This window comes from Pelophylax lessonae, assembly GCF_965119305.1.
Source record: "Pelophylax lessonae genome assembly, chromosome: 7".
NCBI classification, from domain to species: Eukaryota; Metazoa; Chordata; class Amphibia; order Anura; family Ranidae; genus Pelophylax; species Pelophylax lessonae.
The window spans coordinates 103,266,337-103,293,031 of NC_138774.1; the positions used below are offsets into that span (position 1 = coordinate 103,266,337).

The following is a 26,695-nucleotide window of genomic DNA, read 5'->3' on the forward strand; positions in this document are numbered from 1 at the left end:
GAAACAGGAACCGGCTTTTTTTGTGCTATCTGCTTGTTCCAGGTCACTAATACAATGTACTAAAAATAGTGGCAGCAAAGTAACATTTTCAGCAGAAGGTCAGTGATGGCAGATCCTGTTTTTCTGTCTTTATAGCATTACTTTAGGTGACAATTGTATTGTAGAGAATGTAGCAGGAGACCTAGGAACGTCGTAGAATTACAGGAATTACAGGAATCAAATCCCCTATGTGGAAGGATACAGAGCTACTACCTTAGAAAGCAAATTTTGCCACAGGTTTCTCACAGATATCAAACACCACCTTCAACTGATTTATCACACTAGTTGCGACCGCAGCTCACAGCACGGGGTCCAGTGCGTGTCCGTTCTCCGTTTCAGGTGCAAATCAGGTCTGGATTTTTGCATGAAATCAGACCTGAAATGGACTGGAAGATGCACAGGACCCTTTCCCAGTGTGGGCCTTGGCCGCCCCAGAGGTGTGTGAATGTAATGTTCCGGTACCTTTGGTACCCTAAATTACACTTTCCACAAGTGTATGCGCCCCACCATTTACTTTGGAAAGGTGCGCATACACCTTTAAGACTGGAGCTGTCATCACCCAGCGCCGGACTAGATGGCTATTTAAATCGCCGGTTCTCACTCACATGTGTTCGTTCAAACACCCTTACCTGGATGCTATCCTTGCTTGAAGCTTCCATGCTTGCAAGCTTACCTCGCTGACGGAACCTCGCTGCGCTGATCCCTGTATCCCGCTACTGGATCATCCGCCTCTCCTGAACCACCTTTCGGCTGTATCGCTAATAGTGCTAAGTACCCCGCAGGGGAATTCTCTATAAACTTATACTAAGCTTACACTATCTAGCTCTGCATAGTAAAGACTGTTTATCACATCTGCATAACTAGATTGCTAGCTCTTGAGACTACTGCTACTTTTCTGCACTGGGTTGATCTCTTTTGTATGTCCACCTGCTATTCTGTCATCTGCTACCATACAACATTGCTAAACCTTCCTGCATCCATCTGCTACTGTCTCACCTTCAAGTGTCTATCACCTACCACCTCCACTCAACCTATCCCTCAACCTTCATCATTGTGTTACCACATACATAAAGTCACTCTAGGAACCAGCTTGCTAATTGTGTGTATTTACTGGCTGAAATAAGACCTTCCACACATGATGAGTCATTGAGGTTGGGAATGGTATCTCAGCATATCTCTTACATGACTACTGACGTGGAACTATTTCTGCAGCTGAAAATCCACACCATATAAGAAACGCAGGAGCGTTACAGTGAACTGGCTATAGCGAGAGATGGTCACACTCTCTGGGTTCACACTTATGCAAATTGGATGCGGGGATAACCCGCATCCAATTTGCATAAGTGTGAACTCAGCCTTAGCAAACTAATACTTTATGCTTTATGGGTGGGGTTGTAACATTTGAGATTGTCAATACATTTCAAAAATAAAAACAAGCATTTCACTTTCACTTTTTACATTTTTATTATTTTCTGGTTTGCTCTATTTTATTGTTGTATAGTGTTATTTTATTTTGTAAAACTTCACAAAACAATAGGCTTTAAAAAAGGTTTACTTTAAATATAATTTTCTTTTGCCGGCCTTTGCTCCCATCCTGTTCACTGATTATTGATTACCCCACAGTAGTGAAACAAAAGTGATAGCAAAGTAGCAATCAATACTAGGTCCTTAATTGTTGAAGGCTAACCTGCGTCAAAAATAATTATTGCTCTTTCCCACATGACATAAATATGATATATTTATAGGCTTGAAACGGCTTCCTTGGACAAAAAATTATCAGTGCTGGGAATTTACATATTTTGTAAGCTTTCTTGACAGTGAGGACCTTTCGCGAACTAATGGTTTATATTTTGCATCTGTGCCCAGAGCAGCCTACTGGATGTTACTGAACTGTTACTGGATGTGCCTAAAAGAAACAGGAGGGGTAAGAACGGTGCCAGTGAAATGTAAGGACCTGTAAAAAGGAGGTTTTTGAAGCACTATATGGCCAAAAGCATGTAGTCACACTCTAAATGATTGAGTTCAGGTATCTCCAGTGAGGGGTACTGTTATTGCTACAGCATGCAAAATGTTCCAATCTTGTGGCAACAGTTTAGGCAGGGTTGTTACTTGTTACAGAATGAGCCTTCCCCTATGCACAAAGCTAGGTCATAAAGCTTGCCTAAAGGAGTGGAGGCTGTTAAATCAGTAAAGGAGACAGTAACTTCATATTAATGTTCATAGTTTGGGAATGAGATGTCCAACAAACTCATATAGATGTAATCCTCAGGTTTTACAAGTTTTTTTTTCCATACAGTGTATGTGAACATAGTTTAGGAAAGATCTTCATTTGAAATAAACAGTGACATTTTGCTTTGTTTTAATAGTTTGTCATTGAATCCGACACCAAGTTTTTGTGCTTCTTGCTTGCCCAAAGCTGGGGCTGTTGTGGGGGCAGCAGGAGGGGGTGGAAGTACACCTAAGAAGTATACACTGAAGAGTGTCCAGTCTCCTAGACCCATACATAAAACATCTTTAATCTCATTATTGTCACTATAGACCAGGGCTCTGCCGTTCAGATTGTGTTCTTTTATCTTCTGTACATACAGCTGGAGGTTGTCCTCTCGGAAACCTAATTTATTCATCTGGAAAAAGGAAAGAGGAGATGGCACATAAATATGAATTGAAGTGTAAGGATATGCATATGAAATGTATATATAAAATCGCTTTGAGAACTTTTTGGGGACAATTGTCCTATGTATTGTGGTATGATAGTAATACACTTATTGCTTATTTGGTAAAGAACTTTCTAACCCCAGCTAACACCAGTGGATCTGTTCAAAAAGGCAATGTGCAGTAACTTGTAGAAATAGAATTTTAAAAAATTAGCATAGAAACATTTATTTGCATACAGTGATTATAATAAAAGAATACACTTACTTCTTTACAGATTTCATCAACAGTAAGATTTAGTAAAGTCAACATGGTCAGTCTGTTGCTCTTCTTAGATTCCCACAAGTTGTTGCTGCCTCTTAAAAGTTCCATCTGTCTTTTAATGGACTGATCTAAATTGACAGTGAATGGCAAATAAAAGTTGGCATCTGCTACTGTGAAATTTCCACACAATAGTTTGTGGAAAATCTCTGGGTCCCCATCCAGCTCCAAAAGTTGTTTCAGATTTGTTTTTATGGCATCTAATTCTTCCAAAGACTTCTCAAAAACATCCCAAAGGAATATTTGATCATATATAGTGGATTCTCCTGTTGCATCGGTTTCATCAAGGCACCTCCTCTGCTGGTCGTCTTCAATACACTGCAATATCCAACTGAGGCGACAGGGCCATTGTGTTGCCAGTAGTACCCATTCTGTTACTTTGTGAGGCTTAATATCAGTTCTTGGCACATCTCTTATCATAAGTCTGATTGTTATGGTGATAGTGTTCACTATCCTTCTGATGTGAACAACATTGTCAGTAGTATAGTCTTTCATTCTTTCATTAAAGAGGTATCTGAAGGCATCATCAATTAAGGTTTTTGTCTGTGGTCCTTTATCTGCAAGAAAATCGCTACTTTGCATTAGTTCTCCAGAGCATCTAACATTCAAGGGAAGTTCCTGGACTCCAAAATCATTTTGATGGGGAGCTCGTTGTCGAAGGAGTTGTTCTTTCTCATTCGGTACCTCTGCTAACTCTGTTATATGTTCTTCTTCAGTTTCTCTTATCAGCTCACCTTTTCCTTCAACTATATTTTTCATCATGTAACACTTAGTCATAGAGTCCATTTTGGGAATGCAAAAAGGCAGAGTTATAATACGGTTTAGGAAAAGATATCCATTGTTTGCCATGCCTTTTAACAATAGTGAGCTTTCTACGCATTCCACAATGATCCTGGGGTCCACGGCTAGAATAGAAACAAATGGGGCACTGGGATCGGAAAGTAGAATATTCATGGCATTTAAAACTCCTACTACTTTGTCTGGCATGCATCTGTCCAGGTTTGTGATCTCTAGGACCACTTTAATTTTCTGCCGTTGGAAGACTTCCATGACTTGGAGGTACCGGGTAATGACATTAACCTCTCGCTTTACATCACTCATGAAGCCCAGCTGGGAACTCATGTCTGTCCTGTTCATCTTTTGCTGCACCACACCTTTTTGGGTTATAATTGAGTTTTTAACGGTCATAATAACTACTCTCAATATCCCTGCTGCAGAGATACCAACAACAGTTGCTCCAACACCTTCAGCAGCAGCCAACATATCCCCAGTTGGATTACCAAATGGAAAGCCATATATCATAAACAAAGCACCAACACCAATTCCAATCAAGATGACTAAAATGGTGGCAATCCAAAGTGGGATACATAGAAATTTCTTACTAATCCATTCTTGTTTGAGTGGTGCATTAATAATTTTGGTTTTTCTACCTACAGCTCGATAGACGCTTATAGGAGCCAGTCCAAAGTAGTTCTCAATACCATCACAGAGGGTGGTAACAAGACCAGCCCAAAGCTGGTCACTGCCTGCGTATTCCCATGCACTAAAACGGATGAAGATAAAACGTATATTCTCTCGTTCTTTGTGCTTTTCCGTGATGACAGGATGGTGAAATATCATAAGGAAAATAAGCTTTATGAGGTCTTTCCCTGTGCATTTTCTTGTTTTCTGCTTGGTCTTGGCAAATTCATCCTGTTCTTTTTTCCATGATTCCCAACATAGATATTCTGAAAATTGAATCACAAGAATGAAGTACAGTATAAGTAAAGAGAGATGAATATGAATTCATTGCAAAGGCAGTAATAGAAGCTAGGCTGCTTCAGTCTTTAAGGTGATTTTAAACCTAAAACCAAAAATGTAATAAATTGCAGCTTACCAATCATTTGATGTGGTGGCTGTAGTCTTTTCCCCCTCAGTTTTCACCTGGTGATCTAGCCAAAAATACACCTTCTGTATTAGAGTGTTTCCACTCTGGATGAAAGAGCACAGGGTCTTCTTTGGACAGCAGGTTTGTCAGTCTGGGGGGGGGGATATTAGATGGACTAGCAGATTTAGATACACTAACAGTATTTATTGTGGGGATAAAGTGTCAGTGGTAAATGTTTTTTCTCGACCCAAATGTTACATTTGTAGGAGAGCTTGCTTTGTTGAAAAACAAAATACTTGTAGACAGGCACCTACAAAAAAAGGGTCTGTTTTAGCAGGATTAGTTAACCCACCCAGGCTGGAAAGGGTTTCATTGCGACTGGGCTCCTTACCCTGGCTTTTTGGGTCCTGCCTTCCTTCCCTGGGGGAAGGCTGGGTTCCAGGCTGCCGCCGTGCATGGGACATTGAGAAGGATAGTCCCAGGGAACACGAGAACATCTGAAGCATCTGATAAGCTTTTGGGAAGACACAAATTATGGACTTGCACCTTATTAAGGTGCAAGTCTCAGTTTAGTCAGTCAGAGATGGACTGCATTTAGTTTACTGTATATTGACACAAGCATGAGAGTTCTCAGTAACGTCTTTTGAAACGTTCTAGATTATAGAATTGCTAGTTAAAGTGGAGTTTGAAAATTGTGCCCAAGTCCCTAAATGATATAGAACAACAAAGGAATATGGTGGAATCCTCCTAAGACCTGAAGGGGCTAGGTGGTTCCCTAGGCATGTTAACAGCAGCCTGGCTCCTACCTGCTGTCAGGGTACTACCAACATCTTGGCCAATCAGCGAATTCGCGCATTGGCGCGAATGCGCATGCGCGCCAAATCTCGGGCGAACGCAATCCGGAATGTGCATGCGCCAATGTGCATGCGCATACGCAAGTGTGTAATGGCGCTTGGCGCCAAACGGCCTATTTAAAGCCAGCAATCGCAACAACTAGTTGCTGGATGATCAACAGCCTCCCGTGTTCCCTGTGCCTTGTAAACCTGCTGATCGTGATTTCCTGTTGCCGACCCGGACTGTTTGACGTTGTTTCTCCTGGCTCCTGACCCCTTGGCTTACTCCTGGATTCCTGTTGTCTTCTCCAGTACTTGACCTCGGCTTGGCTCCTGACTTCTCTCCAGCATTCTCCCAGTCTGTTCCTGTTGCACCTTGCTACTGCCTAACTTGCCAAAGTGTTCCGGACCTGCTTGGAACTTCACAACAAGCTCTGTTCCTGCTTCCATCTGGTCATCCCAACCGGCAACCCGTGCTACTTTGGGCACAGCACTCCCTGTCCCACTTCCAGGGGTGCTCTGCACCTAGCCGCAAGGGGGAGCCCTCTCTACACTCCGGCTTCGGATCAGGTACGTGACACCTGCCTTGAAACTTTTATTGCCACCTAGCCCCTTCAGGTCTTAGGAGGATTCTACAATATTTTATCCACTCTTTACCAACAAGGATTACCAATCATTTGTATATAAACAGAGTTCTAAAAGTTACCCCCTTTCCCTGATTGAGAAATTTGTGACAGTCCTTACTGTCCTGATCTGGGTGACCCCAGTGGGCTTGGGAGTTTCTTTGGGCCCCTGCGGGTATAGTGAACACTTCCTCCTTTTTTCCTCCCCCTTTCACACAACTACAGTGGGAATCCCTTAGCCAATACAGCGGCAAGTCTTTTTGTGCCATGTTCTTAATGAAAGCGGTTTCAATCGTGTCATATACAAAAAGGAATAATTACACTGTGAATGTCTGTACCCTGAATAAGAATCCAAAAGAACTGTCATTCAGGACACGTTGGGTATTTTTGTCCCCTATGGTACACAGACCCATGTGGACAGAACCAGCATCCATTCTATCTATGTAACCTTGGTATATGGCACATATTTGTATCAACCGCAACAATGTTTTTAGCTTCCTTTGTAATTTGTCTAATTTTGTATAAATAAAGTTTTGTTACTTTTATAAACGTAGTTTTCATCCAATTGTCTGCCCAGTACAGTCCCACTTAAGGGGGTTCCTTTGTTGTTTTGAAACATTCTAAGCCTGGTCTGAAGTTATTCAAGGGTGCACAGCGTATCAGAAGAACAGTGCCTGTAAAGCACACATAGGGTATGAAGTGAGGCTACTACAAAAGGTTAACTTAGCAGGAGAATTGGAGCTGGAAAGCAGTTGCCACAGGTAACCAAGAACTGGAGGGAAGTGTATAGCAGCCAGGCATGACACCTGATGTAGGTGACAGATCCTCTGGTAGCTAGGGGGTCCGGTAATGGTCGGTTCTGCCTAAGTGATCGGGAGTAAAGTACAGAGTACAGAGACCTCAGAGTACAGAGACTTCAGAGTACAGAGATCTCAAGTACCTGGCCACATGGTACGGGAGATTGAAGTAGTTCAATGGGAGCACGCATAAGGTCCACGCTAGGTGCTTGGTGGGACCCCATTCTGTCACTGAGAGTGAGATAGCAGAGGTACGCTCGACCGGTGGAGAGGGCATGGGCTTAGCAGTGTCAATCATAAATGCAACATAAATCATGCAAAAGTGTGTAGTAACACGGGACAGCAGGGTTACAGGGGGACTCTGTATGATAACTAGTGCACACAGTGTATGGCTCATTTCTAAGTCGGGGTACCGCCATAATGTTTGATTTCCACATGAGCATGGCTTTGCCTTGTCCTGGGCATTAATGAGAGTGTATATAAGAAAGGTACTGCCACGTGCAGGGCGAGTAGGCCCCAACCACATACTTACTGGCTGGATCACCAGATTATTATTTCTATACTGAATTTATATAGCGCCAACAGTTTGTGCAGCCCTGCTCGTTAGAGCTTATAATCTAGCAGGGAGGGTCAAGGGATACAAAAGGTAATAAATGTGGGAGATGAGCTGATGGAGAAAATAAAAGTACAGTTATTAGGTGTTGGTAGGATAGGCTTTTCTGAAGAGGAGGGTTTTCAGGGATTGTCTAAAAGCAAACAGAGTTGGATATAATTGGACAGATTGGGGTAGGGAGTTCCATAGGATAGTAGAGACTCTGAAAAAGTCCTGGAGGCGAGCATATAAGGAGGTGACAGGGAGCTAGAGAGCAACAAAGAGAATGATTTGTTGGTATTTTGAGACAAGGCTAGTGATGTAGCTGGGGGCTAAATTGTGGATGGCTTTTTAAGTTGTTGTTGGTATCTTAAATGAAATTAGTTGGATGAGAAGAAGCCAACGGAGGGATTGACAGAGAGGAGTAGCAGACACAGAGCGGTTGGCAAGGTGGATGAGCCTGGCAGCAGCATTCATGATGGACTGAAGAGGGGATAGCCTATGTAAAAGTGAGCCAATGAGAAGGGAGTTGGAGTAGTCAAGGTGAGAGATGACCAGGGAGTGAACTAGGAGCTTTGTCGTGTCATTGATTAGAAAGGGACCAGATGAAATTAAAGGAAAGAAATTCTAAAAAAAAGACTAATGAAGCCATCAAAGAATTGGTAAGCTGCAATATAATAAATTTTTGCTTTTGGGTTTAATACTGCTTGTAGCCAGCAGCAATTCAACAATTCCCAGATTACATTTTTGCTTTAAAGCGTAACTCCACTTTTGTTGAGAAAAAAACATTCCCCTCTGGGTGATCTCTGTACATTGCAGGAATTTTAACAAACTTTGTTGCAGATTCCTATCTTTTGTTATTCTGAAAAAAATGATTGTTTGTTCCTCTGTGCCTCTGTGTTGAGTGGGTCAAATGGAAGTGGTTTTATAAGTATCTATCAGCTGTGCACCTGCAGGGCTCTAATGAGGAAAGCTGCTGGGCCTGCATCCCTTTAGACGTGTTCCTATTGAGAGTATCTCACCAAAAATGGCATTTTTGTTGCAGGGGATGCCAGAAATCTGACTTGTATCTTAAGCAGACTTCTGGGAAAATTGGTGAGCCAATCACACAAGCAGGAAATGATGCTTCTGGGGTGTGGTCAGTACACATTCTGTGTACAGAACAGCTCCAGGTAGCCATATTGCATTTCAAATTCAGAAATTTTCAACAGCTGCAGGTTGAAAAGGAAAGGTAATTTTTAATAACATTCAATTACAATATGATTTGTGTCGCAATTGTATACTCTATATTGTTTTATCTTTATTTGCTATTTTTTTCCCCTACTAAAGTGGAGTTACCCTTTCATTAAAATCTGCAAATGCTAAGGCTCTGTTCACACATAGAAGTTCGCAACTGCTTTTGGGGGCGACAGGCGTCCTGCGATTTTATTTTAGCCTCTTAATGACCAGGCCATGTTTTGCGATTCGGCACTGCGTTACTTTAACAGAAAATTGCACGGTCGTGCGACTCTGTACCCAAATAAAATTGATGTCCTTTTTTCCCCCACAAATAGAGCTTTCTTTTGGTGGTATTTGATCACCTGTGCGAATTTTATTTTTTGTAAACAAGAAAAGAGCGACATTTCTGAAAAAAATAAATAATTTTAGGCCAATTTGTATTCTGCTACATATTTTTGGTAAATAACTACCAATAAGCGTATTTTGATTGGTTTGCACAAACGTTATCGCGTCTACAAACTAGGGGAAAGATTTATGTAATTTTTATTTATTTTTATTTTATACTAGTAATGGCAGCGATCAGCGATTTTTAGCGGTACTGCGACATTGCAGCGGACAGATCAGACCCCTGACATTTTTGGGGGGACTAGTGACATTACTACAGTAATCAGTGCTAAAAATATGCACTGTTACTGTAATAATGACACTGGCAGGAAAGGGGTAACTCAGGTGTGATCAAAGGGTTAACTGTGAGCCTAGGGGGTGTTTTCTAACTGTGAGGGGGATGGGCTTGTGGAATTAACAAATAGGAGGATCACAGACGCTCTGTGCTGATTCCTGAGAGAACAACGGTCTGCTGTGTTTACAACAGCAGACCGCTGTTCTCTCTCCACGGGGAGTGATCGCGGGTGCCCGGCGGCAATCGTGGCCGCCTACCCCGTGAATTAGCTTTCCCACTGTCTAATAGGGGCATGAGCGTGCCTCCAGCGGTGCACGCGTGTCCCTAGGAGCGCTCCCGCCAACTTGCTGTACAGGTACAGCAGTTCACACAGCCGAGCCAGCCTGCCGCAGTATATCTGCGGCGGGCAGTTGGCAAGTGGTTAAAAGTATACCCTACTTGCAATACTTATGGATTAAACAAAACTGCTCCAATGTTGAGGAATTGAAAAAGAATCAAAACTCTTGAGAGCTAGATTACTCCAAAGGGGATACACAAAAACTACTTTGAAAAAAGCATATAATAAGGCATGCCAAAAAGATAGACATGAAATACAGTATATGTCCATCTATGACTGCAACCCAAACTGAATATTCCTGTACCCTGCGTTTTCTATACAGTTTAATGTGGTATGCTTACTTGTTTATCCATCCGTAGCCTATCCTTCCTATGTTCTCTTACCTTTAATTTACAACCATTATAGTCTTTAACCTTTAGAGGTATCTGCCAGTTATCTTTAAATCTTTGTGAAGTGAAACTGCAGTATATGTCCAGCCCTAATTTATCAATTCCTGATTACTAATCGGTTAAGCCCCCACCCCAGGTCTAAGAGTATAAAATAAGAACATCACTTGGGGAAGGCACGTGTGCAGGGGGGGCACGTTTGCTTTCGGGGGGCTCTCTTCTCAAAGTGGGGGGCGATTTCTCTAAGTGGGACACACTTCTGAACCTGCACTTCAGAGAATGCACAAAGTGAAGGAACACAGGAAAGGCTGAGATATACACCACATAGACTGCAGGTGACCTTTTTAACCCTCCTCTTACGTTAGAATTCCGTTACTATCCATGATGTTAGGGTCAGTTTTGACCCGTGTTTTAAATCAGCCATAAAATACCCTCTGAATAATTATTTATCATTAAATTTGTTTCTTACCTCTTGGTTACCTTGTTAGGCTTCTTTATCCTTGAAAAGATTTGTTTTAATATTTTTGGTGTGACCCCTAGACCTTTCTTTTGATAGCATACCTCTCATTGTCAAATTTAAAAAATGGTAAAATAAAGTCAGCAACTCTGAAATGTATTTGTCCTATGTTTCTTCACTTTATTTAGAGAAGCAGACAAGCAGGAAAAGAGATAGGCCCCTCCCTAACTACAGCTCACAGGGTTGAGAGGGGATTGGCTTTCACTGTTACTAAGCAGAGAGAGTGTTTATGATTACAGTTTTGGAACTTATTAGTGTCCTAAAATCCTATATTATAACTGGGTCAGAATTGACCCTAACACCATGAACGTCTTAATTTTCACCACAGTATTTTAAAATTTAGTGAAAAGGATTATTTTTCTATTACATTGTTTAAATAGAGGTTCCTGACAATGTAAAAAAATCTTGATGCAATAAACAAATTTATGTGATACTTATAGACATTCAAAACCTGAAAACGGGTCAGTTTTGACCCTAACACAAGAGGAGGGTTAAACCCGTTCAGCTCTCTCTCCTTGTAAAATGCACTCTCTACCACTTCTTCTGACAGCCCTGTCCTCTATCCTTAAAATCTCTCTACTTCACCCCACTTCTCCACCCGACAGCTTATATATATCACCTTCACTTCTGTCCTCACCTTATTACTGCACTCACCATCTCCTGCTTTTTCTAAATCCACATGCACACATATCCTTGAGGATACAGGGGCATGTCCCTTCATATAAATCACACTCTCATATTACCACCCTCACCTTTCTACTTCTCCTAGCCTCTGGAGACATATCCCCAAACCCTGGGCCTCCATCACTTACCCGTGCTCAACACACCACTTACCCTGCACCCTCTGGCTGCAGCCGCACTCAGCACAATCTAGTTCCCATCTCTCTTCTTCCCAAGACCAGACTCCCTTTCTCCTGCGCCCTTTGGAATGCCCGCTCTGTCTGTAACAAGCTCACCTCTCTCCATGACCTTTTCATCGCTAACTCATTTAATCTACTCGCCATCACTGAAACCTGGCTTCACGAATCCGACACTGCGTCTTCTGCTGCCCTATCCCAAGGTGGTCTTCTATGGACTCACTCCCCTAGACCCAATGGACGCAAGGGAGGGGGTGTTGGGATCCTTCTAGCCCCACATAGCACCTTTCAGGTACTTCACCCGCCTCCATCTCTGTCACTCTCCTCATTTGAGGTACACTGCGTTCGTCTTTTCTCCCCTGTTTCTCTAAGGATAGCTGTGATCTACCGCCCACCTGGTCCAGTATCAACCTTTCTTGACGACTTCTCTGCCTGGCTAGTGGCTACCCTACTTTCTCTCTTCCGAAATCCCCACAATCATTCTCGGCGACTTCAACATCCTTATTAATACTAACACTCCTGCCACTTCCAAACTTCTCAGTCTAACCTCCTCCTTTGACCTGAAGCAATGGATACATGCTTCTACTCACTCTGAAGGCAATATCCTTGACCTTGTTTTCTCCCACCTATGCACTCCGCACAACCTCTCAAACAATCCTTTCCCTCTCTCTGATCACTACCTTATTAGTTTCAATCTCTCCCTCTCCTCCACCTCCTCTCCCTCCAGCTACCTTACAGTTACCCGCAGAAACCTACGCCATCTCAAACCTTCTCTTCTCTACTCTGCTACCGACCACCTCTATGACAAAATCGCACCCCTGTCCTGCACCAACCTAGCCACTTCTGTCTACAACGCTTCACTCTTAGCCTCCCTGGACACACTGGCCCCCCTTACCACACACCAAATCAGGCCCGACCCCTTCAACCTTGGCAAACCGATAACACTAGAAGTCTGAAAAAGCATAGCCGTGCTCTTGAGCGCCTATGGCGTAAGATTCGGACTCAGAAGGATTTCAGCCAATATAAATCTGCCCTCCTAAAATACAATTTCAGTCTCCACACTGCCAAACAGACCTATTTTATCACTCTCATTAACAGCCTGTCATCACGCCCCCGGCAACTCTTCGATACCTTTAACTCACTACTCCGTCCTCCACTACCCCCTCCCACCGACTCACTCACTGCCCAGGAGATCGCCTACCACTTCAAACAGAAGATTGATACAATTCACAAGGAGATGGTTGCTGTTCAGATACCTTCCATGCCTTATGCTTCATGCCCACAGGTGCGATCATTACTTCCCTCATTCAACCCCACCACTACAGATGAGGTTGCTAAACTACTTGCTAACGTCCAATTAACCACCTGCCCTCTGGATCCTGTTCCCTCGCAAATGCTACGTTCACCTTCTGGCCCTATTCTATGCTCTCTAACCCACATCTTCAATCTCTCCCTCTCTTCTGGCATCTTCCCCAACTCTCTAAAACATGCACTAGTCAGCCCCATACTTAAAAAGCCCTCACTGGATCCAACCGATCTGAACAACCTATGTCCTATTTCCTTGCTCCCCTTCTCATCCAAACTCCTTGAACGTCTAGTCTACAACCGACTGTGCAACCACCTTGCCGAGAATAGCCTCCTTGATCCCCTTCAGTCTGGATTTCGGCCTCAACACTCCACTGAAACTGCTCTCCTAAAACTGACAAACGATCTACTAACGGCCAAAAGCAATGGACACTATTCTGTACTCCTACTTCTGGACCTTTCTGCTGCCTTTGATACGGTTGACCATCCCCTCCTCCTCAAAAAACTCCATGCCTTTGGTCTCCATGACTCTACTCTTCACTGGTTCTCTTCCTACTTATCCAACCGCACTTTTAGCGTTGCGTACAATTCTACTTCCTCCTCTCCTCTTCCCTTCTCTGTTGGGGTCCCCCAAGGCTCTGTTCTTGGACCCCTCCTATTTTCAATCTACACCTCCTCTCTGGGTCAGTTGATAGTCTCCCACGGCTTCCAATACCATCTCTACGCTGACGATACCCAAATCTACCTATCCACCCCTCAGCTCTCTCCCTCAGTCTCCTCACGTATCACTAATTTACTATCAGATATATCTGATGTCTCACCACTTCCTCAAACTCAATCCATCCAAAACTGAGCTTATAATTTTTCCTCCACCACGCGCCCCTTCCCCTGATTTCTCTGTCAATATCGATGGCATTACTATCAGCCCATCCCCGAATGCCAAGGTCTTAGGTGTTGTCCTGGACTCTGAACTCTCCTTCAAGCCCCACATCCAATCGCTGTCCAAATCTTGCCGCCTCAGCCTACGCAACATCTCCAAAATACGCCCCTTTCTAACCAAAGACACAACAAAGCTCTTAGTTCACTCCCTGGTCATCTCGCGCCTCCACTACTGCAATTCCCTTCTCGTTGGCTTACCTCTAAACAGGCTATCCCCCCTCCAATCCATCATGAATGCTGCTGCCAGACTCATCCACCTTACCAATCGCTCAGTGTCCGCTGCTCCTCTCTGTCAAGCCCTCCACTGGCTTCCGCTCACCCAACAAATTAAATTCAAAATACTTACAACATCTTACAAAGCAATCCACAGCTTAGCCCCCAGCTACATCACCAGCCTCATCGCAAAATACCAACCTAATCGCTCTCTTCGTTCCTCTCAAAACTTCCTGCTCTCTAGCCCCCTCGTCACCTCCTCCCATGCCCTCCTCCAAGACTTTTCCAGAGCCTCTCCAATCCTATGGAACTCCTTACCCTTATCTGTGCGATTATCTCCCACTCTATTAGCTTTTAGGCGATCTCTGAAAACCCTCATTTTCAAAGAAGCCTATCCTACCGGCCCCTAATAAATGTACCTCCATTTTCTCCATCAACCCATCCCCCACGGTTATTGCCTTTTGTTTCACTTTACCCTCCCTTCTAGATTGTAAGCTCTAACGAGCAGGGCCCTCTAGTTCCTCCTGTATTGAACTGTATTGTAACTGTATTGTCTTCCCTCAAATTGTAAAGCACTGTGCAAACTGTTGGCGCTATATAAATCCTGTATAATAATAATAATAATAAAAAATGTTATTTGGAAATAGAAATAGGAAGCAATTGGATACAGTGAGAATTGTTATGAACTACTCCAGCCATCATCATTTAATAGAGAAGGCCATTGGCAAACATTGGCATCTTTTAATTGGTGACCCCATTTTGAGGAAATATATATGGGAATATCCTTAACTCACATACAGAAAGGGTAGATTGTTAAACGATAGACTGGTTCATAGTTATTTTCAGGAGGTTTCTTCTATGATGGAAGCCAGAAAAGGCATGTATAAATGTGGCACATGGGAATACTGCAATCAATTGGATTTTGGAAGGGCCATCTTGTTGATTGATACGTATCGGGTCTGCCCGGGTCTGTATTTTGAGCCGGGGCTGGCAGCTGTGGCGCATGCGCGGACGCCTATGTGATTCAAGGTGTCTTGCGCATGCGTGACTCCGGCCGCGACCATTGGCAGACCGGAATGACTTGTGGTTGGTTGTGGACTGTACATCGGGCGGATTTCAAGAAAGGAGGAAAATACACCTCCTCTCATTTGGATAGTTGGAAATTGATCAAATAAAAGGTAATGGCGTATTAGGACACATATGTAGCCAATCAGCCAGTGCGGATTTCGTGGAAGATTTGGCATCAAAACTGCTTTATCTGGAGAGTTCATCCTAGGAACAAAGGTGTGTGGTGCTGTGGAGTATACTGCAGGCTTATTGGGTTATTGTGCCCTTTGTGGCTTTTTATGACAGACCTTTTATATGTTTATGTGGTACAAGACAATTGGAATATAACATTTAGGTCTATTTATTATTTCCCCTAGATATCTTGTGCCGTTGTGCCAATTAAATAAATGAGGGAATATGTGTAGATTGGTGGTGAGACACCCAATGATAAGTTGTTATTGGTGCGTCTCTGATGTTAAATGGTAGCTATTATAATTATGGACTTTTTAGCCATTATAGACTGTTGAGAAGTATATTGCTCTAAATGGAAAACATTTTGTTGGTGTTTTTAGATATGGTCAGATATGGTCTCTAAAAGTATGTTACATCAACTTTTTTGGAATGTTGAACTGTCCTTGGGATTTTTGCTGGTGGCTGATCCACACACCTTAGGGATAAAATATTAAGTAAGTGCCATCCTAGTGGGGGCGTGGCCTGGAGCGTAACGGGATAGGTTGCAGGTGGTGAGAGCTCCGTCTACCAGGTCTCTGGTGTATCTATCCTGTTGAGATTTATCCGACCTTACCTACCTCAAACCTACTCAATAAACTTTCATTAGATTGTTCATTTGAGCCTCTATTGTTTTTTTTTTACCATAATGATGCACACTAGAGCGCCATCCTAATTTTGATTTCTCTCTACCAATACGCCATCCCGTGTTTAGGAGTGGGCGAACAGTGTTGCAGCAGACATATTTATAACTGCAATTGTGCATTCTCCATATAAGGACATTACAGGATTTTTACACCTTGGATTAGCGCCGGAACCCCTTTTTTTGAGCTATAAGATGTCATATAGACTTACAAAAATCTATATTTTGCATAGGACTTACCTTACCCCTGTTAGAATCGCGAAGTTCGACCGCTCCCGTAGTCTGGACTAATGCCTTTTATCCTCTGGAACCTTTGAGCACATGATCCGGCACTGCCCTCGAGTCAACTGTTTTTGGCAACAGGTGATACAGTTTCTGCATGACCAGATGGGTCTCACTGGATCCTCGGCAATGTCTCTTGGGACTGCTTCCGGACTTGGAAGTGGATAAGAGCTTGCTGAAGTTTATACACGAAACTTTATTTAGTGCTCGGAAAGCGGAGGTGAATGTTTCTCTGCCATATCAGAGGCTCATTTACATTAATAGAGGATGTCCTACCAAATATAACAAGATTTGGAACAGGTGGCTGCAGTCGTCACAGACAAGTTCTACTTGATGACTCTATCTAATTGCTATGTACCCTGTTGGAGGTTTTTTTATGCCTAGATTACACCAACCGGACAGGGTATTATGTCTTTATTGCCTTGTGTATCTAGCTTGGTTGGGGTGGGAACATGCGGGCTGGTGGGGGACCCTTCTCTCTGTATGGGTTTTTTTTTTCTTTTGGGAAGTTCTACATTGTCTTCTTTTTACTATATGGATGTTTATGTTTTATATCATGCTTAACTTTTGATACTTGTTGTAATTCTGCACAGTTTAATAAACTTTTTTCTTGAAAAAAAAAAAAAAGTGCCATACTAGTGACAAATTTTAGTTTTTGAAACTGTAGTGACACTGATTGGTCTTTATTCCTGATTATGTGTGCTCCTTTATATAGGACCACAGTAATTGCACTATATACATTGGGTATTGCCAACCTCACGTCACACAGCACACTACGTCTCTGCTGCCACACAACACACCATTGGCATCTTTTGGGCTTCAATTGACGCAAGCAAGTTGTCCAGGATTGACACAGCTTGTTTGCGATGCATGATGTTATATTGTTATTATTATTTTCTTCTTTAATTGATTGTTGTGCCTTTTTTTTGGAATAGGCTAAACTTTCTTTTCAGTTAAGATACTGAGGTCCTGAGGAAGCAATTTATGCAAAACGCGTCAACCTTTTGAATTACTAGCAAAGGAAATTTGTTGAAGCATGTATATGGCCTGTACAATTCAAAGTAGCACCTAATTAATGGTTTTACATTCATAAGTTATATTTCTTGACTTTTTAAAAAAAATGTTTGTAATAATGATACCTATAATACAATTCTGCTTTTCTGTCCTTCTCTGGTACCAGTAACGTCTACAAGGTTTCAATATCTATTTTTAACATGTTATCTAGTTATTATTTCATATACTTTTACTTGATGATCTGTGTTGATCCAGAGTTGCCCTTTCAGTCATGCTTCTAATTCACACAAATCCACGTTGTTTTATTCATGCCCATTGCAACAAACCATTTGTAGTTCCTCACATCAGGCCAACTATGAGGTGTACTTGGGAGCTTTCTGAAAAAATAATAGGTAATGACAATATAGCCAAAAGTTGTTCTGATACTCACTTTCAATGTTGTTAAGTAGAACATCCTTGCGTCTACCCCATGGGGCATAAAATCCCACTGTCACAGGAGAAACAACATAGTATAGAGCCTTGGCCAGAGAAAAGCAGTAGACATCGTCCTTGGTCTCAAAACCTTCAAGAACACAATAAATAAGTAATAACAATGAAAAAGTAATTGTCAGAGAAGCAGAAAGGCACAGATAGCAATAAAAACACTATCAGAATTTTTTTGGATAAGAGTGTCCACACAAATCATAGAGTCCCCAGAAACAACCATAATTTTCAATCATAGTAGGTTGGATTTTTGATAATGTTTTCATACCTGTAGACATCAAAGGGCACCCTTATGTGCATACACAATCTAACTATTCTTTGTATTGGTGGCACAACTGCTCTTCAATGGAGAGGGAGCTGGAATGGCAGTTGACAACTCAAGAGAGACTGCTCATGCTGATGTGAACTGAAAGAACATTATCAGTTTTCTAACATACCCAGTAACAAATTCCCTGCCACAGCAGCAGCCAAATAAACACAGGCTCCACACACAAATATGAAATCATAACCCAATCCAGTCAAAAATGGCAAAGCATTTTTTAATGGTACACAGAGCATTGAAATCCTTACCATACTCCATGGAATGCTTGTAAGCCTTCATCCTTTGGTGTTAAGCCAGCCATAGGTGGTTTGAATCACAGCCAGTTCAGTAGAAACCAGCCGAGCTTCTAAACCATATATAGGCAGGCTAAATATACCCAAGTTGGAGTCATGACGTTGGCTAACGGCGCCGAATTAAAAAAAATGTCAGTATTCAAAAATGCAGATTACGGCATTTTGAATACTTTGAAGTGCAGTGGAGGGGTCTAGGGTCTTTTGGACCCCCTGATTCCTCCATAAAGAGTACCTGTCATTGCCTTTTACTGTCACAAGGGATGTTTATATTCCTTGTGACAGCAATATAAATGATCAGATTTTTCTAAAAAAAGACCTACGCTGTAACTCTAAACTGGTAACTGATAAAAAATTTTAAAGCGTCGCCTATGGAGATGTTTTGGGTACTGTAGTTTGTCGCCATTCCACGAGTGTGCGCAATTTTAAACTGTAACATGTTAGGTATCCATTTACTCGGCGTGACATCATCTTTCATAACATACAAAATACTGTTTAATAATATTAAAGAGGAAGAAACCTCAAGATTCATCACAGAGTGCCATATATTAAAAAATTACTTTATTGTATGGTATCGGACCTTACTGTTTGTATTATTTAATTACTCTTAGGCTTATTTAGTATCATACATATATATATTGCCCTATATGCCCTTATTATAGAGATGCATGCTTGGATGGAGGAGTGTGTGAGGCAGCTGCCTGTCCCTTATGACAACGTTGTCAATTTTATGAATTATTTGGTGAAGGTGTAGCTTCACTTAATTTTATAGTGTTTTCTTTTTTCTACAATTAAGTCATTTTTTAATATATGGCACTCTTTGATGAATCTCTTGAGGCTTCTTCCTCTTTAATATTATATGTTTATTAGTCCAGAGGCCACCCTCATAATACTAATTTAATTAAATTCTTTATATGAGGGCCTTTTTTCCCCCAAAATAACGGCATGATTTATTTAATAGAAGGTGTATCCTTCCTACTGCTACACAATTGTTACTGGTTGAGCTGGATCTTTTTATAGTATTTAGATATGACTTTACTGTTTCGTTTTTTTTTTTTAAATGCAGTGAAATGTATTTTCTTCCCAAAAAATGGCATTTGAAAGACCGCTGCACAAATACCGCGTGACAAAAAATATTGCAACGACCGCCATTTTATTCTCCGGAGTCTTTGTTAAAAAATATATGTAATGTATGGGGTAAGTAATTTTCTAACTAAAAATACTGATTTTAACTTGTAAACAACATGTGTCAGAAATAGGCTTGGTCCTTAAGTGGTTAAAAAAATTGTGGTTCAAAGTACAATTGTCTTGAAACATACACTATAGAGAGCTAATTAGCAAAAACAAATTACTTTCCAATTCAAATTTTCATTCAATACTAGCTACTAAAATAGATTTTTAATGTACAGTTTGATATCCCACGGATTGTCCAACATGAAGCTGAGGAGATTGCTCATGGTGAACTTTCTTGTGAATGTGCATGTATGGATCAATGGTCTCTTTATTGCCTAAAATACGATACAGGGTCTCCTTTGTAACAAATGCTGAATATATATGCAATATTTGCTTACTGTAATCCTTTGCCTTTATGACTGATGTAGGGGGAGATAAAGTGTAGAGTCACACAGATAACATGTCTGAATTAAGTGAAATTCAATTGCACACCTGGGCTAGGTTTGATAAGAAAGGGTGACGTGTGCAAGCAAACAGATGATGAAAAAAAGTAAAGAAATAAAGGTAATGATAAGAACCTTAGAAGTTACTTACTGGGACACACCATATTGTATCAGCTAGTAATGTACAGCTTCACCATGGGATCCTTATACCTGTGAAAACCAACAAATCTTTCTGTTAGTGTGATCGCACGATCATTTCAAGACCAAAGTTCCTGGAAAGAAACATAGTGCTCTTCTATCTCCTCCCTCCAATGTTCTCCCAATCCCATTCTCTGCTGATAAATACAATAGAGTACTATTTACTCACACTTGACAGCACACGTATGCATACTAAAGCCTGGTATACAATATAGTTTTTTGTTTTTCATTCAACCCAGCAGGCTGAATGGGGAAAAAAAAAACTGTCAAATCACTGTACTAACATTACTTGTGTCTCCCCTGCTGTGCTATTGTGTACTCACCAGGACACACTGATCAGCGGTCACAGCCATTGGCTGCCAGTGCTGATCGGATGCCGATCAGATACTGGTTTTCCAGCATGCCCGTTTGACAGAAGCCGGTCGTGAGATCGCCTTCTATCGGACAGGGAGCTGTACACATGGGTCAAAAGTTAACCAGCTTCTCCCGAACCGACCGTTTTAGGACAGTTTTTGGCCCCTATGTACTGTGCATTGTGTGCTTTAAAAAAAAACTTAGTGATAGCATATGAAAGTCTCAAGAACTGTCACTGCATACAAGGTATTTTAACCACTTTACCGCTGCTTACTGAGCTGCTACTGCGGCAAAGTGGCTCGATAACGCCTGACGACGTAGACCTACGTCGCCAGACATTCCCCCCTCTCGGCGGCGCGCGCGCGCGCGCCGCCGGAGGCTCGCTCCCACTGTATTCAGTCACAGCGGGAGTCGGGCCAGGGGAGGAGCGGCGGTGATCACCGCCGCTTTTCCCCGACCGTCGGGGAATCAAGTGTGGAGATCCGCCCGCTTGTGTAAACAAAGCTGCGAATCTCCTAAGTGACAGGCAGGGTCAGATTGCAGGGTTCAGCATATCTGAACCTGTGATCTGTCCCTGTGTCACCCCCCACACACGTTAGTAAGCACCAGGCATACATTAACCCCTTGATCCCCAATAAAAATTAACCCCTTCCCTGCCAGTGTAATATTTACAGTAACAGTGCATATGTATAGCACTGATTACTGTAGTAATGTCACTGGTACCCCCAAAAGTGTCAAAAATGTCAGTCTAATCTGTCCGCCGCAATGTCGCAGTCCCGCAAAAAAAATCGCAGATCGCCGCCGCCAAAAAAAACACCAAAAATGACAGAAATCTTTCCCTTAGTTAGTAAACGCAATAACTTTTGCGCAAACCAATCAAAATACGCTTATTGCAATTTTTTTTACCAAAAAATATGTAGCAGAAAACAAATTGGCCTAAAACGATAAAAAATTTTGATTTTTACATTTTTTTGGGGGGGAATTTCATATAAAAAAATGTGAAAAATATTGTTATTTTTTCAAAATTGTCGCTCTTTTTTTGCTTATAGCGCAAAAAGTAAAAATCGCACAGGTGATACCACCAAAAGAAAGCTCTGTTTGTGGGAAAAAAAGGATGTAAATTTCGTTTGGGTACGGCGTTGCATGACTGCGCAAATGTCAGTTAAAGTCGCACAGTGCCGAATCGCAAAAAGTGGCCCAGACGTAAGACAGCAAAATCCTCCGGTGGTAAAGTGGTTAAAGCCACTATAAAAATGCAAATACAAAAAAAGAAAAAGAAAACTAAAGAATTGTGATATGTTAGAGCAGTTCCATACCTTTAATAACTTTTAAGTGTGTTTACAAGTAGGAATAAATGCGCATAGTTGTTGTCAAGCTCTCTTATGTTGCTGTTTACCCTCAACAGTCAAGCTTTCACTTTTGAATGGTGTAGAGATGTAGGAGTAGCCATAGACACAAGAGAGTGATGTAGACAAAATCTGGCCCAACTGGATCAGCTGAGAGTCTGTGTTTATGTCTATGCAGACGAGAGGGAAGCAGTAGCTACCAGAGCAAGTTTTCCAACTTGTCTATTCAGTCATTTCCCCCAAGAGCTGTTAATGCTCTGGTGTTGGCCCAACCGATAGACATGACATCATCACTGCACAATCCAGTCAATGACAATTCAGTCTATGGGTGCATCAAGAGACAGAACAAACCACTTGAAGTCAGAGCAGAGTAAAGCTGGCCATACTCTGTGCATTACATTTGTACATTCTCTGTACAATCCTATTTAGATTTCCCAAAAACTATATAATAAACCCCATTAAATCAAGAAGCACAAAGGGCGGATTCATTTTCTGTACAATAAATTTCCTGTTGGAACCATACCTCACTCAGGTTATAACCACATAGCCTGTGACAATCTTAAACAAAAATGTAAATACTGTAAGTCCGTTTGTGAAATGCACTCAAACTTATTAGTGAGTCTTATAGTTGTTCAGAACCTTATACTTCTACCACAATGTTTGCTTTGTTAGAAAAGGTAAAATCCGCTCAAGGTCAACCAAACTAAGTTGTACGGACCACCACCAAAACCCCCTTGGGTGTGCACTCACCTCTAGGATGGACTCTTCTTTTCAGGGGCCAAAATGGGTGCCTTGGTCTCCTTGGACAGTGAGTTCAGGGGACCTACCCCACTGGGGAGTGCTGGGCCTGGATGTCGACCCTTTTCTTTCTTAACAGCCGCTGATGTTCCTTTTCCTCCTTCCCCCCATTCCATTCCTGCTACCTTTTTCAAATTTTTCTCACTTTTCTCTTCTGCCTTGTCTTTTTTCCTTCTTTCTTTATTTCTTTTTTCTTTTTTTCTTTCTCTCCCTGACAGTGCACAGATAGCGGGATGCTGCCTCCTCTAGCCGAGTGCTAAGTATTGGGGTCGGGGGTTGGGAGCCGCCTCCTCCCAAGGGCGCAGTCTGTTCCCGTAGGGGCGCCCTGGGGGGGGGGGGGACGGACCCGGACCGCCTGACCTTTAGTGTTATAGAGCGGAGGCAATGTCTCCACCTTGTTTAGCAGATGCCTAGCTACACTCTATTGCTAATGTTTTTTGTTTTTACTGATTCCTGATCTTTGATATCGCAGTTATCTGAATATGCATCTTTGTATTTCATGAATTCTATGTGATGTACCGTTTTCTAACGGCATGGTTGAGTCATGTTGGCTCATTTTGCACTGTTATGCCTTTTATAAAAAACTAAATAAAATCCATTGAAACGTAAATGATAAACTGACAGTTTCTGCTGGCAGCTGCAAGTAGATATATTCATGGACACATTTGCACTTTCTGTTGGTAATCAGGACCATGTACAGTAGCAAACTCATAAAGGCCCATCTGAAAGGTCAGCACACACCCAAGGGGGTTTTGTAGTGGTCTACACAACTTAATTTGGTTGACCTTGGATGGATTTTAAGGTTGGAGTTGCAGAGGTGAGTTGTTAAAGGGGGGGGGGGGGGAGGTTCACAGGTGAGTTGTAGAAGGGGAGAAGTGTGCAGAGATGAGCTGCAGTCAGGGGTGTAGAGGTGAGATGGGGGGCTGAAGTGGATTGCGGACTTGGGGTGGGTTGCAGGTGGGGGGTGCAGAAGTGAGTTGTGGATGGGGAGATGTAGAGGTGGGCTGCGGCCAGTTATCATACCACCCAAGTTTTTGAGATGGGAACGGGAGATACCTAGTATGTAGTATAGGACAGTATGTAAAGTATGTAGGTATAGGACACAGCTCCTGCCATGCCCTCCTAAAAGAAGATTAGTTGATCTCACAACTGTCTTTATTTTACCACTGCTATTTCTTTATACTGGCATTTGAAGTTTACAAATGCAGCAATTTAGAAATTGGATGAAAGGTTTAGCACTGGGAAATACTTTTTAAAATATAAAAACTGCATTTTATATACAACTATATAAATCATAACAAAATAAGGGACAAATGAGGAGAAAAGAGGGACATTGTTCCAAATCAGGGATAGTCCCTCATAATCAGGGACAGTTGGGAGCTATGAGTTGTGGATAGGGGTGCAGAGGTTGGTCTCTCTTGTATCTCCAGCCCATGCACCCCTGGAAATGGAACAGACAGTGCCAAGGGACAGGAGGAACACAAGTGACGTTAGATATTGATAGAAGAAATTTGGACTGGAGAGGCAGACCAAGAAGATCTAGCACAACATCAAGCCTAAAGTCAACCAACTAACAGGAATTCCCTGACAGGTGCAGAGGTAAGCTTTGGATGGGGGTTTGGAGGTGAGTTATGGATGGGGGTGCAGAGATGAGTTGTTCCCTCCAAAGTGAGGGAATCCCTGGTTTTCACCAAGGTCACTAAAACTAGTGACCCTTTTGGAAGATTTTCCCTCTACTGCTGTTCTGAGGACAACCCAAAATTTAGGATTTTATTTTACTTTCACTTTAGACATACTTCCCAACTTTTTGAGATGGGAATGAGAGCCTCCTACTAGCAAAAGTATGTGAGCATAGGACACATCCCATGGAGGAGAAAAGGAGAAAAAAAATAAAAAAAGATTAGGTAAACCCACAAGTGCTTTTGGTTTACAACTACTATTGCTTTATACTGGCTTTTGAAATTTACAAATGCAGCCATTTAGAAATTGGATGAAAGGTTTAGCACTGGAAAAAAAAAACATTTTTTGAAAGTCCAATTTATGTAAAAACTATACAGATCAGACCAAAATGAGGAACAAATGAGGAGGAAAGAGGGACAAAGGGACTTTGTTCCAAATGAGGGACAGTCCCTCGAATTCAGGGACAGTTGGGAGCTATGCTTTAGATGATAATGGTAAAATGACAAAAAGAGAGGGTAAATCTCTCTAATGGGGGCACAAACAGCAATAAAAAACCTGCCAGGTGTTCTTTCTCTTCTCTATTACAAAAAAAGTTTTGCTTTAGGTATACTTTAAATTGGGTTTCAGTGCTATTCAGGCCATTGCTTTCCAGATGTCTATCCCTTGCTGGATATGGTGACAGGCGTTTGTTCTTTCTATATGATGTACTGTAAGTGTTTTACCTTTTCAATAAATTCTATCGCTACAGTTTTACACTATGTGGAGGCTTCTTGTATCTTTTATGGTCCAATGGAATACAAGACAAGCTCAATTGAGAGGTGATCCTATCGCGAGATTGATACGAGAGACCCTCGAAATTGTTTTCCAACTCTAATACTTCTGATCTATACAAGCGTGATTGACACACTCCGCTAAACTAAATGAAGCTCTTGAAAAGATTAAACAGTTTTGTAGGTCACTGTATGTTAAAGAGGATCGCATTTTATTGGTAAAAAAAAAAATATTTTTTTCTCTTCCTCTTTGTCTTTGTGTTGTGCACATGCTGTAGTATAAATTTCTTACAAACACGTGTTCCCATTATGGCGGAAGGTTGAAGGCAACTGCGGCAAAGCGCAGCTCAAGTCAAGATCAGGAGTGTACAGGAAAAGGTGACAAGACAGTAGATGACTTGTGTAAAGCTGGACATACATGGCACACAATTTGTCCGGTTTCTGATGACCCAGATGAAATTCATCCATGGGTGCAAAGCCAGATTAAGACTTTGGAGGGCCCAGGGCCCTTCAAATACAGGGGGGGGGGGGGGGCTTATACACAGTTGGTTTATATTTTTAATGACAGACACATTTTTAAAATGTGTCATTCTGAGGTCACACATGCCCATACACACACATTCATAGTGCTCAATGTGTGGTTTGCTTTAGCCGCCAAAATTAATTCACGGTACAATATACAAGTCCAGAGTTTTACAGATGATGGCCGGCAAAATATTAAAGAAAAACTCTGGGCGAGACCATAAAAAAAAGGTACCTCGAAGATCCAAGTAGTGTAGCCAAAAATAATTTATTGATAGAAAAACATCCAAAAATTAAATTCATGAAAATAATGGAAGACAACCGCCACCAAACAGACAGTATATTAAAACATGAAAAATAGTCTCATATAAAGAAATCCAGACTCACAAGATAAAAAAGGTACAAGAAGCAACCATCAGATGCGGTGTGGCGGTGCTCAGTATCCACTACCACTGTGGTGATAGAGCGGGACCAAGTATGGTGCTAATGAGTAAGGCCAGATTGGCATGGTGCATTATGCAGATAAGGTAATGCCTATGCAATTGGTATACCAAGTAAAGTGACCCCTGATAATGAATCAATGAATGTATACCGATAAGTTAATGACCTTCATATCATTGGAATATATAGAGTGGCTATCAGAGTAAGATATCATTCATCTTTGACTCCTGGTCCATCGAGTGGTTTTGCCCTTTTGCTGGTCCCTTCCCTCGCTTAAATTTGGATCTAGTATACTGTATTTCCCTTGTTGATTTTCCTTGCTGTGCCTTTTTCCTGATTGCCCTGCTCCGGGTCCCCTAAAAAAAGTTACTGACTTGCATGTTTTTTCTTCCTCATTATCTGAGGGGGAAACCCCACTATGTTTTGAACAATTATGTCTACTCCTAGATCGACTCCTTCCTTTCCTCCTTATCAGGTCAAAAATCT

The 26,695-nt window shown here is 41.9% G+C and overlaps 1 protein-coding gene across 1 annotated transcript; it reads right to left on the minus strand.

Annotated features, from left to right (window-relative positions):
- Positions 1-1,949: 1,949 nt before the first annotated feature.
- Positions 1,950-20,299, minus strand: LOC309560375 (NTPase KAP family P-loop domain-containing protein 1-like). The gene is made up of 4 exons (XM_082264006.1): positions 20,252-20,299; positions 17,820-17,951; positions 2,959-4,739; positions 1,950-2,663 (listed from the first exon to the last, which is right to left on the minus strand). The coding sequence occupies exons 1-4, from the start codon at positions 20,262-20,264 to the stop codon at positions 2,352-2,354; spliced, it is 2,238 nt and encodes a 745-aa protein (XP_082120132.1). The 5' UTR covers positions 20,265-20,299; the 3' UTR covers positions 1,950-2,351.
- Positions 20,300-26,695: the final 6,396 nt, after the last annotated feature.